Source organism: Trichosurus vulpecula, chromosome 5, assembly GCF_011100635.1.
Source record: "Trichosurus vulpecula isolate mTriVul1 chromosome 5, mTriVul1.pri, whole genome shotgun sequence".
Lineage (NCBI taxonomy): Eukaryota > Metazoa > Chordata > Mammalia > Diprotodontia > Phalangeridae > Trichosurus > Trichosurus vulpecula.
Window position 1 is genome coordinate 107,726,941 of NC_050577.1, and position 16,885 is coordinate 107,743,825.

General features: G+C 39.5%; 1 protein-coding gene across 9 annotated transcripts in view; it reads left to right on the top strand.

The window, feature by feature from the left end:
- HIPK2 (homeodomain interacting protein kinase 2) overlaps nucleotides 1-16,885 on the top strand; it is a 256,243-nt gene that overhangs the window by 194,822 nt on the left and 44,536 nt on the right. For 5 of the 9 annotated variants that reach the window (XM_036759556.1, XM_036759557.1, XM_036759554.1 and 2 more), the window contains exons 10-11: nucleotides 8,549-8,691; nucleotides 13,745-13,924. In XM_036759556.1, the coding sequence (XP_036615451.1) occupies nucleotides 8,549-8,691; nucleotides 13,745-13,924 (323 nt within the window). The remainder of the gene's footprint in view (nucleotides 1-8,548; nucleotides 8,692-13,744; nucleotides 13,925-16,885) is intronic. The other 4 variants (XM_036759552.1, XM_036759555.1, XM_036759558.1 and 1 more) reach the window with 1 other exon arrangement.

Genomic DNA, 16,885 nt, shown 5'->3' on the forward strand with positions numbered 1-16,885 from the left:
TCTTTCCTCCTCCTTTCTAAGGTTCCAATACCAGAGATAGCCACATGCAGCTGTATCCAGGTCCCCTTATATTTTTAAAGATCTCCCCTCAACAGTTATACAATACACATTTGCAATTTCAAAATAGTTTCTATAGTTTTTACAATCCTTTCATTTATACAGAAATAAATATTTCTGTCCGACCCTCCTCATACACATATCAGATCTGAGATAGCTCTCCAAAAGTCCAACATAACATTTTAGGGGAAGTATTTTACTATACAGAGCCACAAGTTCAGGAAGCATTTACCTCCAAAGTGTTCCCCATCATGTCTGTGCTGAATGGGCTCATTGCCTTACCTCATAAGAGCTTCTGGTGGGAATAGGGTAAGGTGACCTAAATGAGGCCTCCCTTCTTGTTAGGGAAAAAGGGCTACCATGTCCACCACATCAAATCCTGACTCTAATACTTAGTAATTGTGTTAGTTGCTTATCTTACTACTCTGAGCTTCACTTTCCTTGTCTGTAAAACCGGGATATTGGCTGGATTTCTACTAAGATATCTTCCAGGTATAAATTAATGATACTGTTGAAAGGACAGTAGAGCCTAGATACCTGGTTTCAAATCCCAGCTCTCCTCTTAACAGTGAGGCTTTGGGTAAGTCACTTCCTTTGTCTGGGCCTACCTAGATGCTCTCTAAAGGTCCTTTTAAACTGTAAAGATCTATTTTTTTTTAAATGGCCCATGTAAACTGGGTTTAAAGTATTATTGCCATTAGAACAAGTATAGAGAAAGGGAGAGGAGGTTAAAGTATGTATATGTGTGTGTGTGTATATATATGTGTGTGTGTGTGTGTGTGTGTGTGTGTGTGTGTGTGTGTGTGTGTGTATGTATGTATATATATATGGAATTAGGTGACTTACAGATAGTTGCTACAACTGCTAACCCCTTTCTTTAGATCTGGCAACCAAAGCTGACCTACTGAAGGGCAGAGCAACAAAAGAATTGTAAGACCAAAGTTACGAAAATATTTTTTTAAAGAATCTATAGTCCATTGTTTATTAATGGCCCTCTGGGGACCCAGGATTAACTAGCACTTTGGGGTCCAGTTTTGCAGATGTGGTGGAAAGGACCAGATAGAGCAGTACTTTCACCTAATTTAGGAAAGTGCAAAATCCTGATCAAAATTTAAGTTAAGGCTGGGAGTTTCATTTTGAGACAGGGAGGAAAGGAGAAGCATTGTTAAGGATTGCCCAAGATCTACTTTTCAAGCCATTTCCCTGAAATAGGCTTAGAACAAATTTGTATTTGTCATTTAAAACCTTATTTTCCCACTTTGTGGTACTAGAGAAAGCTTGATGATCTTGCTTCCCGGGACCCAAAAATACATATATTTTGAGTATGTGGGGGAAGGGGACAAGAGTGGGAGAGGGGGTATATACATACACATACTAAGCATACATAGGACTTTGCTGTTGTGGTAAAGGAATTAGATCAAGCTAGGACAGCAAAACCAGATCATATGGGCAGATAAGATACTAACACTGCAGTTGTGTCAATTCATCAAGATCACGCAGAGAAAGTACACTGTATACTAAACATCACAGGTTATTAGTTTGAAGATATAATTAGAATGCATTTATTTGTCTTTAGTGAACCTTGACTACATATATGTTAAGACCCATATACAAAACAGATCTATTTATAAATAGACCAGCCCACCTACAAAGAAACAAGATTTGTCCTGGTACAGAGAACTGTATATACCACTCAGGATAAAAAAAATGGAAAAATCAGAAGCATTTTTTTAAAATGATAGTTTTATTGATTTAGCCATTTTCAAACTCATTTCTGAACTCATTCTCTTCCCCCCAATTAATTTCATTACTTAAGCTTTTTATCAGACTTATAGATGGCCAATCCACTTACAGATAGGCTACCTTCTTCAGCATAAATGATATTCTGCAGAATCCAAAATTATACTTGCAGCATGTAGGACATCACATTAAACATACTGACTTACAGGATATAATATCATGGGACCTCAGAGGCCATCTAGTCCAACTAGATGGTGCTGCAGACAGATTGCTGGGCTTGGAATCTGGCCTCATTTACTAGCTGTGTGACCCTAGGCAAGTCACTAAACCTCTCTCTACCTCGGTTTCTTTCTTTTTTTAATGTTTTTTTATTTTATTTTACCAAAACACAAATACAAAATAGAGAAAAGAAACAAAAACATATCATAAACTTAAATACTGCAACTTAAATATAAAGAAAGGAAAAAAGCATGTCATGTGTATAACAGGACATAGGAAGGGATTCAAAATATGTAACAATAAATTTTCATTTCAAGAAAGCCTGTATGATAAATAATACACCTTGTGTTGAGAATTGTCCATTTTGTCTTTGCTTCCTTGCGTTTTCTTTTGTTCTCAGCTGTGCACTTTTTAACTTTGTTGTTTTCCCCCTCCCCCTACCTCCCCAGAAAGCTACAATATAATTTAGATATTTCTTGATATACACATACACATACAGATATGTACATACACTTATACGTATATATATTCATATATAGACATATACTTTCCCAAACATAATCTACTCCTGATCTTTGTTTTCTACGTTTGTACATATCTTTTGTTTCCTATCCTTCCTGCCTCCTCTACTTTACTTCTACCCGCTACATCGCCTTCCTATTACTTGCCTTCCCCCCTCCAAGGATCCCTCCCTACCCTCCCATTCCCATTAATCTACACACCCTTTACCTATTCCCTCATACTCCCCTCTAAAAATCCCTCCGTTGTCCTCTCCCCCACACTAAACTCCTACCATCATTATTTCTTCTAAATTTAGAAGACTTTTATACTCTTCTAAATATATATGTATTGTTCCCTCTTAAAGCCATTCCCAATAAAAGTAGGTTAACAGAACTACCAGCCCTTCTCTCCCATCTAAATCCTCTGTATCCTTTCTTCTTCTTGCACCTCTTTTGTATATAAGTCACTGTTTTCAGTTGTTTCTAAATGGTTTTACTTTTTAAATTCGTATCATAGTCAGGTTTATCCCCCTCTTTCTTATGAGCTCGACAATTATTAATAAGAATGTTAGACACACATTTTACATTTTATGTTATACAAAAGGTAAGCAGTCTGTTCTTATGAATCCCTTATAGTCAGTCTTTGGTGTGTACCTTATGTTTCTCTTGGTTCTTGTTATGTCAAATGTTCTATTAAGTTCAGGATTTGTTTTAACAAAGTCTTGGAAGTCAGAGTTTGTCAAATGTCCTTTTTTTTTCTTCAAGATAATACTGAAATTTGAAGGGTATGATATTTTCGGCCTGAGCCCCAGGTCTTTTGCTCTTCTATATACTATGTTCCAAGACCTGCGGTCCTCTAATGTCTCTGCTGCTGGGTCTTGTGTAATTCTAATTCTGCCTCAGTTTCTTAATGGTAGAATGGGGATAATAACACCTACCTCATGGGGTATTGTGAGGATCAAATGAGATAATATTTGTAAAAACACTTAACATGACATTCCCTGACCATACGAGCTCTAACTTTACCCATTTTGTAATTCTACAATATTTATGATCCTTTGCACATAATTTAGTCCTTAATTATATCCTATCTTTTATTTGCAAAGTGTTTCACATTTGTTCCTCCACTAAACTCTCATTATCATGCCTTATCAGGGCAACCTAACCACTCTAGAATCTTAAAAGGCTGTTATCAGTAGGATACAAATTATAATAGATTATACCAACCTGGAAAAGCTCCAAGTCCAGGCCCATTGGTAGGCTGCATATTTCTTGTAAGGACCAGCATAGATAAGTTTGAAGAGTTGAATCACTATTTTAGCTACAGGGAAAGGTTGTTTTGTTTTTTATTTCTCACTGTGACAGCTCTTAGACCAACTACCAAGTTACAGATAGGCTACAATACACATCGGCATTGGAAGTACCCACAATAATGAAATTACAGATCTCAGAAGCATTCATATTTATTCATCTCAGATCCTCTGCTAGATCATAAGTTCCCTGAGGAGAGCCATAACTCATACTTTTGTTTTACTCCCCTTTATCACCCACAGCACCCAACTGCATATACTAACTATTCAGTAAATACCGAGAAGTGAAAAAGTAATTAATCATTTTTATTAAAAAGAAACGTGATGAAGCACCCAAGAAAAAAGGAAGAGGAGAACAGAATGAACAGAATGCGGCTTGGTTGCTTATGTGTGCTCCATGCTGTAACAAGGGTATTAGTCCAAGTCTTACTCTAGGCCTAGTTTCTTCATCTGCAAAATAAGGAAGTTGAACTAGATCCCTTCTGAGGTCCCTTCCAGATCTAAATCTATGATCTTATATGACCAACAAATTAGATTAATGGGTAAATATATAAAGTGTCCAAGCAGATATTGTCAGCGTCCTCAGCCAAATATTCCTCCATCTGCTCAAGTTATTTAAAAAAAAAAAAAAGCCCTCAACCTCAGTGTATTCAGCTTCAGAAAAGTGATTAATGTGTGGTCCTCTTAGTCATGGCTCCATTTATGTGAGCCCCTAATTTGTTTATAATGGCATTAACTATGCATTCCATGAAGTCAGCACAGCTTTGAAAATGGTTCTGAATGTCATCTTGGGGGCATTGGCCCTCTTATATTCAGCTTTGGTAAACATATCTGAAATTTTGTCCAATTAGTGTTTGAATACCAAAGAAGAACAGGAAAAAAAAATGTGTGAATAAAGAAAGAGATTTGAAGAAACAATGCAAATTGGGGGAATTAATTTGAAATTTTAAGATGAGAAGATTTAGGAATTTAATGGAATTTAATTTAATAAAAGAATACATTATAGCATATAGGCCCTCGCTTTTCAGAGTATTTGCAACAAATTATTAACAAAGCATTTAAGATTGTAGCTAAGAATTTCATCTGAGCCCTCAGGTTTTGCTGGTATGAGGTACAAGGAGGTTCCAGTAATTTAACAATTTCAGAACTATATAACAGATTCAGAGATGACACAAATCAGTATTCTCGATCTTTAGCAAAGCAAAAAATGAACTAAGCTGTAAAATAATATTTCTAAATACCATTAAAGCATATTACAAAGTATAGGCAAGGCCCTACTTAGGAATGAAACTTAGCGTTCATAAAGTCCCATCCTCCCCCAAACACTCCTCTCCCTCCCTCCTCCAACACTCTTCTCCCCTTCCCCCCTCTCGTTCCAGTGCCAGTGGGTGACAGCTGTGCTACTATTTCTCAGTTCCCTCCTCCCTTTCTGGCCTCAGCTCCCACTCTCGGCCTCAGAGAAGGGAAAGGGAAGAAGCAGCTAAACCAAATCACCATCTTTTCAGCTTATTCTGTCCCAGTAAAGGAGAAAGGGTTAAGAGGAAGAGAAAAATTCACCCTCCATTTATGACTCATTTATGACCCTTGCCCTATCCCTGACCCAAGGACCCCCAAATCCCACTGCCCCTCTTTATCACTATAGCCTTAGACTGTTCCATGTCCACTTTATTCAGAGTAACTCTAGAAGTAACCTCAGATAAAAACTCATTATCATAGATAGTTAAGCCCAGAAGTATTGTCCTTGATTTACTGCACTAAGCCTGCCATCTATATTTGAGTGCTTAGTGTCTATTTTGTACATGAAACTGTGCTAGAGTCTAAAGGAGATTCAAAGTAGTGTTAGGGAAGGGAGATTGGAAAGTCCATCTATAATGTCTCCTTCACCCAGGCCTTACAATCTAATTGAGACAAGACAGATTTGTGAAATGTTATATTTAAATAAACACTAAAGAAAAATGTCCCAAGGTGGCACGTAATTGTCAAGTGATGGCATAAATGAATATTATGAGAAATGGTTAAAAAATTGTGGTACATGACTATAAATAATTTAAACATGGGGAAACATGAATTGATGCATACTGAAGAAAACAGAACCAGGAGAACAATAAATATAGCTATGTAAGTGAAAAAAATAATAAAAACATAACTGAGTGCTGTGTAATTAACATGACCAGTCTTGGCCTCAGAAAAGAGATGAGACTATGGATGTGGAATGATGCTTACGTCAGATATAGACCTTTTATTGATTGGTTTTGCTGAACTGCTTTTCTTTGTTAATCTTTGCTATAAGAGAAGGCTCACTGGGTAGAAATAAGTGTGATATAAGAACAAAAGGCACCAAAAAAACTTTGCAGGGGAGAGGTTGTGGTTTTTTGGAGTGTTACAATTATTCAGAGATTGGGGGGCAGGGGAATGGGAATCAATTCCCTGGAAAGATATTGTGAAGAATGGAGAATGAGCCAGGGTATTCTCTCCCTGCCTAACCATAAGTCTTGCCCAATGTTATTCTTATACACTTCTCTGTTGAGCTCGTTTAAAGATCCTATTAGCTTAACAAATAAATGTGCCTTTTTTGAGTAAAATCAGTGCTTTCACCCCCGGACATTAGCTCAATCGTAGAAACCAGCATTATTCTTTTTGTAATGATCAGATTGTGCTGCAGGAGTCACATTCTGATCTAGAATGACATCTTTTAAAAGAATATGTTCAAATTGTTCTTCATTTTTCCTAGGACTTCATTTTAACTCCATTCTATAAAATCTAATGTCATCGTACAAATGAAAAAGACTTAGGGGTTTTTTTGCTTGGTGCTTATAAACCTTAGAATAAAATGGGGGGAGGGGAGAATTGAAAAAATAAAATTAAAAATAGTTCTGCTAGAATAGTGCTGAACCTTTCAGATATTTAAAACTACACTGGCCTCTAAACAAGATATTCTGTACTCAGAAGTATGTCTATTAACTGTGACTGACATTTTGCTTTTTTTAACCATCATTTTTTGTTTATCTGTTTAATCTATATTAGTGTAATCTATAGTTGTTAATGCTTTTTCATTCTCTTCTCAATCCTATATAATGCCAACTAACTATATTGTATGTTAGGCTCTAGATTGGAAAAAAAAATTAAGAATGGTTCTGCCAAAAAATGTCAAAATCTCCCATCTTTCTTCTCCCCTAACTAATCTTTTTCCTTTGGTTGTTCCCCCACATGCAATCTGCTTTCTCAGTATCAGGAGTCATGAAACCTCCTTTGTACTTTTACTAAAACCATTCCTTCAGACATTTCTATTCATCTCCTTACTTGAGGATCCAAATGGCTAGTCTCAACCCTCATACTTTTACTCTTCCATTTCCATACTCATACTCTACCATTTCATTCTCTTAACTATTTCCTTTTCCTTGCTTTTGTGCAGTTCCACTTTACTGGGCCTGATTCTCCTCTCACTTCTGATTGTTCCATTTCCTTTGCTGGCTATGGGTATTCTCCTCCAAGATTCTCTGTGTGTGTATTCTGTGATCTCTTCTCTCTCTCCTGAATTCCATTTTCTAACTGCCCCATTTTTATTAGCATTCCAGGGCTATGCATATAGGAGGTACTCAGTAAAAAATTTATGAATGAATAAATGGCAGTTTTAATCTCCCATGTTGGAAACCTTGAAATCTGCTATTATCTCTTCGGTCCTCTTTATGCCCCATATAAGAAGTAGCGCAGCATTCATAAAAAGAGGATTGGATTAGAATTATTAACCCTCAATTCTGATCCTGGCTCTTCCACAATCTAATTATATGATAATTACATAGACATGTCACTTAACTTCATTGGGCCTCTGTGTTCTCCTCAAGTTATTTCCAACAGGTTAGGAAATTGGACTAGATAATTTTTAATTATCAAGTATTTGTTTTTTCCATACCTCCCACCTCCACCCCCCACCAGAAAAGAAAAATAATGACAAATTTGCGTGGACTAGATCATTTTTAAAGGTCCCTACAGAGTGATCCTACATCGATTACCAAGTCTTGTCATTTTTCTTGGAAATGTCTTACACTTTCTCCACTTACAGTTCCCAAACTGTCTGCATACCCTGTGTCTGACAAGTTTTCCTAAAAATTTCCATTTTTGTATCATGTAATTTGCCTCCTAAAAGCTTACACTGGCTCCTTACTGGCTTCCTGCATATAGCCCAACTTTTAAGGTCTAAACTACCAGTCCAACCTCATTTCCCACTAATCCAGTGTATTCTCTTCTCTAATCAAGTGGTACAGTGAATAGATTGTGGGACTTTGGAATCAGGAAGACCCGAGTTTGAATCCTGCCTTAGACATTTAAGCAAGTCACTTAAGCTGCCTCAGTTTCTTCATCTGTTCAGTAATGATAATCGCACTTGGCTTGTCAAGATCCAATGAGATTACATATGCGAAGTGCTTTCCAAGCCTTAAAGTGCTATATAAATGCTAGCTACAATTATTATCCAAATGTTACTTATTTGTTAAAGTCTAATTCAAATTATTCCTCCTCCACAAAGCCGCCTTTGCCTACTCAACCCCTGCTGAACTGTCCCTTTTTTTCAAATTCTCACAGTATGGAGGATTTAAGGATATAGTACTTCATAGTATAGATTAGTTTCATCGCCCCCAACTAGATAATAAGCCCCTTTAGGACTCAGACCAGTACTTGTCAGCTGATGGAGACAAGTAATAATTGAACATCCCTTCTGTTCTATAGCAGGCCTGGCCAAGTGGGACCCAGCAAATTCTGCTTCCCCCAGCATGGCAGCAGTTGACTGGAGTGGCCACACATACCTCAGTGCAGCATGCAACTGTAATTCCTGAGACTATGGCAGGGACTCAGCAGTTGGCAGACTGGAGGTAAGAAGGCAATTCTTAATGTTAAGGATTAAGGATATTAAGGGGGTGTATGTCTGCTAAGCTCTTCTTTGCATGAATTTGCTATTTGCAAAGTGCATTGTTAGGCAGAGGCACCACGTATTGCATGATGAGACAGATTTTTTTATTCATGCAATCCTTCAAAGTAGTCACCTTGGCAGGCTGTATACTTAATCTAGTAGATTAATGCAATGGAGGAGTACAAGGACATAGGCTTAATGTTTTGGGGCTGGAATTCACTTAGAACAGATTCTGTTTACACTCTAAAAAGATGTAACTCTCCTAGTTGGTAGAGAGAGGAGCATGTTCATAAAGAATTTGGGCAATCTCATCTATCAGCTGTGCCTTTCAGAGACTGGTTGACTGACCTGAGTTATAGGGGCTAGCCTCTGAATGAAAAAAAATAAAAAGCCTGGATCCTAATTAATAATGGGTTATTGATATAATAGAAAATAATAATTTCTCTCATCTAGTAAAAGAACCTAATGTGTTGTCCCTCCTGAAAACATTTGCATTTTCCAAGAGGATTCTTCAGTAGGGCAATGCTTAATCCAATAGAAGAACTGACAGTGTGGCACTTCTAGAATCAACTCGAAGTCTTGGTGAGGAGCCTTCCCAGCTGGGCCCCTTTAAATCAAAGGCTGCATTGCCTCCTGCTGAGGCCACATTTTTCATTTAAAAAAAAAACCATCTTTGCCCCCTAATTTTCTTAAGCCATAGTTCCCCAAACCCCTTAACTATTATCTAAATCTCTTGACCTTGACTTTTTTCTCCTTTTAGTTATCTCTACTTTGGATAAATGAGTCAAATACAGTTAATTTCTTCATGTTGTCCCATTGCTCCTATTTACTCTTGCAGTCTTTTAAAATGTATTATTTTAGTTCTACTTATTGTGCACATAGAAGTGGCTTTTCCATCCTCCATAAACAAAGAAGTTGCAACTTGAATACCTGTGCACCGATGAATATCGGGGTGACTATACTTGTAGAGTCCAGGGCACGAGGCAATCCTGCCAATGATTTAAAGGGAGGGAAACCCCAACACAGCATTCCCTGTCATCCCCCCTCCCCACTTTCTGGTTTTACCCCCCCTTTGCTAGTGGGTACACCCCAGAAACAGAAGTAAACAGACCAGACGACAACCGTCTCGCAGGTTATTCTAGTGTGAAGCAAAACAAGTGTTGCCCACCTGGTTCTCTTCCTGTCCCACCTTTCCAGCACAATCAGCTTTATAACCATGGTATAAGGCCTGAGCACAGAAATTTAACGGCCTAGCTTCGCCTCTCCCCATTTTTATATGTTGCTCCTAGGTAGCTCCAGAGAGGGAAGAAGCTCAATTCCTCACTAAGGGTACTGGCAGCACCTGCTACCTACATGTTCCCATAGTTCATTTACCCTGCCTCCATGATGGTGGTAACCCTGGATTGAACTGGACTGGATTAGTTACTGTACTGTCACTATACATAGCTGATGACAACTGTTCATAGGGAGTGACTATAGATATCAGAGAAGTAATAAAACGTTTCAGCTGTGTGAAAGCCATCCCACTCATATGGACTCCTCACCAGTTAATGTCCTTCACACACACAGTGCACTCCCCTTTTTCTCCATTCTTCATCATTCACAGCTTAGTTCTACCTGAGTTGTAGGAAGCTCACTAGATTTAGTCAGAGTACTGCGCTTGAGGCCAGTCTTTGCTGTCTCACCTCTATGACCTCGGGCAAATCACTTCAGTTCTCAGGCCCTTAGTGATGTGGATAAAAAGAGTGCCCTAAGGGTTAAAAATAATATTAAGGGTTGACTTTGTGAAGCCCCTAGTTTGTTCTGTAACCTGAAGGCACCCTTTCCCCTGCCCTTATCTTTTTTTTATAATTAAGATTTTTTATTTTTAATTTACAACACTCAGTTCCACATAGCTTTGAGTTCCAGATTTTCTCCCCTGCCCCAACCCAGGACAGCATGGAATCTGATATATCTTCTACATATAACTTCACATTGAACTTATTTACACAACGGTCAAGTTGTAAATAAGAATTATGACCAATGGAATGAATCATGAGAAAGAAGAAACAAAACCAAAAAAAAAAAAAACCAAAGACAAAAACAAAAGAGAAAAAAAGGGAAAAAAAGGCAAGCATGAAGTATGCCTCAATCTGCATTCACACTCCATAGTTCTTTCTCTGGATATAGATAGCTCTCTCCATCATGAGTCCTTGGGAGTTGTCTTTGCACCTTGTATTGCTGAGAAGAGTGAAGTCCATCAGGGTTAGTCATCACAGAATCCACAGATCTGTGGTTGCGTATAATGTTTTCCTGGTTCTGCTCCGCTCACTCAGCATCATATCATGTAGGTTTTTCCAGGTTATTATGAAGTTCGTATCATCCCCATTTCTTATAGCACAGTAGTATACCATTACCTTCATATACCACAACTTGTTCAGCCATTCCCCAATTGATGTTCCCCCCTTATCTTGAACCAGTACCAGTACCAAAAGCATTGCTTGTCTCCCTTATCCTGTGTTCTTTAATTTTTAACCTATGTCCTCCTGTCCTTAAATCCTTAAACCATAAAGAACTCCCTTTGTCTCCCTCATCCTATGTCATTCTGTCCTGTCTTTAATCTGTAACCTTCATAAAAAACCTCTAAAATTACATCATCATTCTGAAACCTCTATATAAGCATAACTCCCAAATATCAGAGTCTCACTTGGCTTTCTTGCTGGGAGACCTGTACTGCTTTTGCATCAATGAAGCTCCCAATGGCTACAGTGAAGGTCTAAGTGAATTCTTCCACACCTGAACCAGCTCTAGCAACTCTAAACTTCATCATTAGTTTCTTCATTTGCAACGTGAGGGTTGAATTAATTGTTCTCTAATCTCACTTCCAAATCTAAATCTATTCTCCTATGAGCCCATGAAAAGTTGGCTCAAGAGTTGCAACCGTTCATGTGAGAGGTTAAAATAAAACAACCCCAAAACCTTGTGTATGCTTTTTTCATTGTTTGTGAATTGAGAAGCAGCCTAAATAATGGCTAATAAGTATTATAGTGTTTGTAATACATCTATATCAAGAAAAAAGAACGTGAAAAACAAAATAAAGAACTAAGGCCATCAACCCTACAAAGCCCTTGAAAATATCCAAATCTACCTCAGTATCTCTGTAACATCTACCTACTCATCTTCCAATTAAACCTTATTTTCAAACATCATCATTCAAGATAAACAAAAAACACTTTAAATTCAGTTATTTTTATTATTCAATTTCTAGTATTGAAAACAGATGTTCTATTTTCATCTTGCAAATGTGGCATTTTTAGACACATTTTAGATTAAAAAAAGTCTTATGTGGCTAGACTAGGAATCCAGCCACTAATAGTGTAACATTGTTTGTGTAGGGGAGATTATAACTCTGTCCCAACAGTTGGCTTTTAAAAATGAAAAGTTGAGAGATAATTAGCTTGTATGTTGGGGATTAGTGATATTCACAGCATTAATATACGTCAGATTAATTTCAATTTAAGTTATTTCACCAAACTCTGATCATGGCTGGTTTTTTTTTTTTGTCCACGAAAAAATTTATTGGGTGTCTCCTTTGGTTATGCCACTATACTAACTAGTCATAAGGCTAGACATTAAGAAATACAAATGACTTCTTACCTCCAGAAGTTTACTATCTCCAGTTTTCATCGTTTGTTGCTTATATACTATTGTCATTTACTCAAAACTTTAAAAAAAAATTTGGAAATAACCTTAATCCTCACTCCAATTTACCTAATTTGATGTCAGAGCCTATACATGTTCAGAGTTCTCTTTTAGCAAAGCGAAGTCCTCTTTCTCCTACGAAACAAGACTTAAAAATCTACCTCATCTTTGAAATTTACATAATGAACTCCATCTGGCTACGTTCACTCTCCCCCTTCAAGCAGCAGCTTCTAAGCAACAGCGGATAGCCTTTTCATTCATTCAATTCATTATTCATTATTCATTCAATTAAATGTTTATTAAGCATCTACTAAGTGCCAGGCACAGAGCTATGCGCAGAAGGCACAAAAAGAGGGAAAGACTGTCCCCGCCTTCAAGGGGTTTACACCCTGGGGGGGGGGGGGAGGCAAAATGCAAACAAAAATATACAAAGCAAGTTCTGTACAGGATAAATACGAAATAATTTAAGAAGCAAAGCTCTGGAATCGAGAGAGAGTGGGGAAGGCTTCCTATGGGGAGTGGGATCTTCGTTTGTAACTTAAAGGAAGACAGGGAGGTCAGTAGTCCAAGTGGAGGAGGGGGAGTCTTGCAGGCGCGAGGGACAGCCGGAGCAGGTAACCTGAGCCAAGAAGGGCGGTGTCTAGTTGGAAGGGGGGGTGGGGGGGAGTAAGGTGTGAGAAACGTAGGAGGGTAAGCCAAAAAGGGCTTTCAACGTCGCGCAGAAGATTGCGTATTTACTCCTGGAAGCCATAAAAAGCCGCCGTAGTTTACTGAGTAAGGACGCGGGCCCACCCGCACTTGGGAAAAAACCCCTTTTGTGGCAGAATAGCGGATGGACGAAAGTGAGGGAGGACCTGACACCTTAAGAGGCCGTCGCGGGCCACGAGGCGCTGAGGGGCCGCCCCTGGGCCGCACCAAGTCAGAGAGAGAGTAGGGCACGCCGGGGAGCAAAGCGGGGCGGACAGGCCTAGGAGGCGGCGCCCCCTGTTTCTGCTCTAGGTTTCTTGGGCTGTTTGTATTGTGTGTTTAACCTACCTCGCCCGTCGTGCAAGCTCCTCCAGAGGCGGGATGGTGCTCTATCCATAGAAGGGGCTTCGTGAGGCCGGGCGGCAAAGCTGAACTCCCGCTCTCCCGGCGGCCTCGGCTCAGGGCATGGGGAAGATGACGTCATCTCCATCCATGGCCCACCGAGCCAATCTACTAGAAAACTGGAAGACATTGCGCTAACCAGACCCTAGTGTCGTACCTGTAACAAGGAGATGATGCGTCGTTTCACAAGAGGCTTTGATTCAAATTAAGAATAAACTATAGCTGTTTTCTCGCCGCTCCCGCAGGAACACGCACGCTCACGGCAGCCACTACAACCCCATCATGCAGCAGCCGGCGCTCTTGACTGGCCACGTGACCCTGCCGGCGGCCCAGCCCTTGAACGTGGGCGTGGCCCACGTGATGAGGCAGCAGCCTACCAGCACGACGTCCTCGCGGAAGAATAAGCAACACCAGGCGGCGGCCAGGTGAGTGGCGGGGCGGGGCGGAGCGGAGCTCGGCCTGGCGTAGATCTGAAGATCCCCGCCCCGAGGGGTCAACCAGGCTGTGCTTGGAGAGCCCTAGGGTGGGAGGATGCGCTGCCCCAGGCAGCCCGATCTAGCGTTACATAAATGTGTTAGGAAATCCGCTCCTACATAGCGGCAAGAATAAGTACAGTTTTTATAGCGCTTCTCGCAGTTGTTCAGTAGTGTACGACTTAAGAAAATATTGGGCATATGTTCCCTATTTTGATCTATAAAAAACAAGCCCGGCTCTAGGTGGAAACTTAAGAAAGGGACCGAGGCTCAAGGAGATGAGGTGAAATTCGAAGTCGGGCCTTCCTCACTGCATGTCCGGCTCTGGGTTGACTACTCAACGTTGCTTCTCAGCAAACCAAAATCTGCCCCTACGTAATCTTCATCCGTCATTTCTAATCCTGCCTTCTGGAGTGTGAAATCGCCTTATTTCTGACAAATCTAACCCATCTTCCACATAATAGGTTTTAAAATACTTTAAAGCTATCAGATCCCCGCCCCCGCTAAGTTTTCTGGTATTCATGTTAAATATTCCCAATCCGCTGTACCAAGCATTAATAAATACCGACTATTTGGAAGGCGCTGCTTGTGGAGGACAAAAACGAAACAAATTCCAGTCGTTGCCCTAGAGGAGCTCACTTTCTTTTGGGAGTGAGTCTATATACAATATTTTGTGAAGGAAGAGAAGAGACGGCAGGAATAACTAGGGAGATCAGGAAATGCTTGCAATTGAGGTAATACCGAACAGTGGGCAAGGCTTGAAATTCCGAGAGGTTCTGGGGAGGAGAAGGGAGTGCATTCCAAGCATAGGTATGTGCAAAGGCCTGAAAAAGGAAGATAGGATGCTAAGTTTGGGGAGCAAGTTGGACAGTTTGGCTAGAATATAGAGTGCAGGAAAGGGCAGCAATGTGAAGCAAACCTGGAAAGGGAGATTAGAGCCAGATTTTATGGCTTTAAGGGCTTTAAATGCCAAGCTGTGGAGTTTACTTTATTCCCCCAAAACGGTTGTCTAGACAGAACTATTCTATTTTGTACTTGTGAAGTTGATTTTTTTAAAGTCAAGTGCAAAAATGTGTTCCAACAAATCTGTCCCTATCATATTTTATATTAGATTTGAACCCTTGTTCTAGCCTAGTAAGATTTTTTAAATCAATTTTTTCAATATTCAAGCATTTAATTTTATTCTCCCACTCTACCCTACTCCACCCCCCAAAAAAGAAAAACAACCTGTAATAACTATACATAGTTAAATAAAACATTTCCACATTGGCCACATCCAAAAAACGGATGTCTCGTTGGTCGTATTTAATCCATCATCTCCCTGTCGGGAAGTGAGCACAATTCTTCATCATTTAGCCCTCTGGAGGCATGATTGAACATTGCATTGATCACAGTTTTAAGAATTTCCAAATTGTTCATTTTCACAATGTTGTTGTTACAGTATAAATTATTCTTCTAGATCTGCTCTCTTCCTTCTGCATTACTGCATACAAATCTTCCCAGGTTTTCTGTGGAAATTATCCCTATTATTATTTCTTAAAGCACAATAGCATTTCAGTAGGTCATGTGCCATTATTTGCTCAGCCATTCCCCAATTGAGCAGCACCCCTTTAGTTTCCAGGTGTTTTTGTGCCACCGTAAAAAGAGCTCTAGCAAGATATTTTTGAATCCTTATTTTGTGTCATCTGAAAATTTGATAAGCATACCATGTGTCTTTATCCAAGTCATTGATAAAAATGTTGAACAGCACAAGGGCAAGGACAGATCCCTAGAGCTTTCCATTAGGGTCCTTCCTCCGAGTTAACACTAAGCCATTAATACTACTTTTTGAGTCCTGTAATTCAACCAGTTCTGAATCTGCCAGGCTTACTACTGTCAAATCCATCTCTCCATCTTGTCCACAAGGGTGACATTAGGGACTTTTTCAAATGCTGCCCTGTAACCTAAGTAAATTACATTTACAGGGTTCCCTTGAAAAAGAAATGAGCTAAGTGTGGAAAACTTGTTCTTGATGAAGACATACTCACTCTTAATGATATTGCTTCCCCTTCAACTCCCTATTAACCAGTTTTGTTCTATCCTAATCCAAAGATGATTCCCCTTGACGGAGAAAGCAGAAATAAAATGAGTTAAATAATAATAACGACATGTCCAGCACTTTGAATTTTACGAAGTGCTTTATAAATCAAATCCGATTTGATACAGTTACCCTATTAGGGTCATTCTGCTTTCTGTTGTCTATTATTACTGACTTGTCCACCCTGAGCAACAGTTCTTTCCTTTCATTCATCCTCTTTTCTCCAATATAGCTTTTTTTAAAAGTCCTTTTGTCCTTAGCTCATATCCAGCCTCAGCTCATTCTGAAATACTGGACTTTTGTATTCATCCTCTGTTACCTGACTGTATTGGCAATTAAGTTGGGACTTTTTTACTGTTTTAGAATGCTAAATTAATTAAGTGTCTTTGATAGAGCCTTACTAGGTACAAAGCCCCAGGCCCAAACCCCTATCTACTAGGTGCTAAGCCCATGTGGGCATGAAGCCCCCAGGGCCCTAAGGGGAGCTGCTAAGACCAGAGCCAATAGTATGCGCCTAAGTTCTGGGCGCTCAGATGAGGTCCAAAGACTGTATAAAAAGAGAGAACACAGCTATTTGCTTGGGGCTCTCACTCTCGGAGGAGTCTTGATGTGGAGACTCTGCGTAGCTGTAGTTAAGAGCCCTCCAGCTTGTGAACCCAGATGTCGATGCCTTATTGGTAACTATGAATTGTATTTGGTCTGTTTATAATTTATCTTTGTAATTTGTTTGTATTTATTCTGAAGTTGAGGGTGCTGGCTTTTTCCCCAGAACTAAGTGAATGATATTTGCATGTTGGATTGAAATAAGATTGTTAACCCCTTGACGTTGCTTTCCT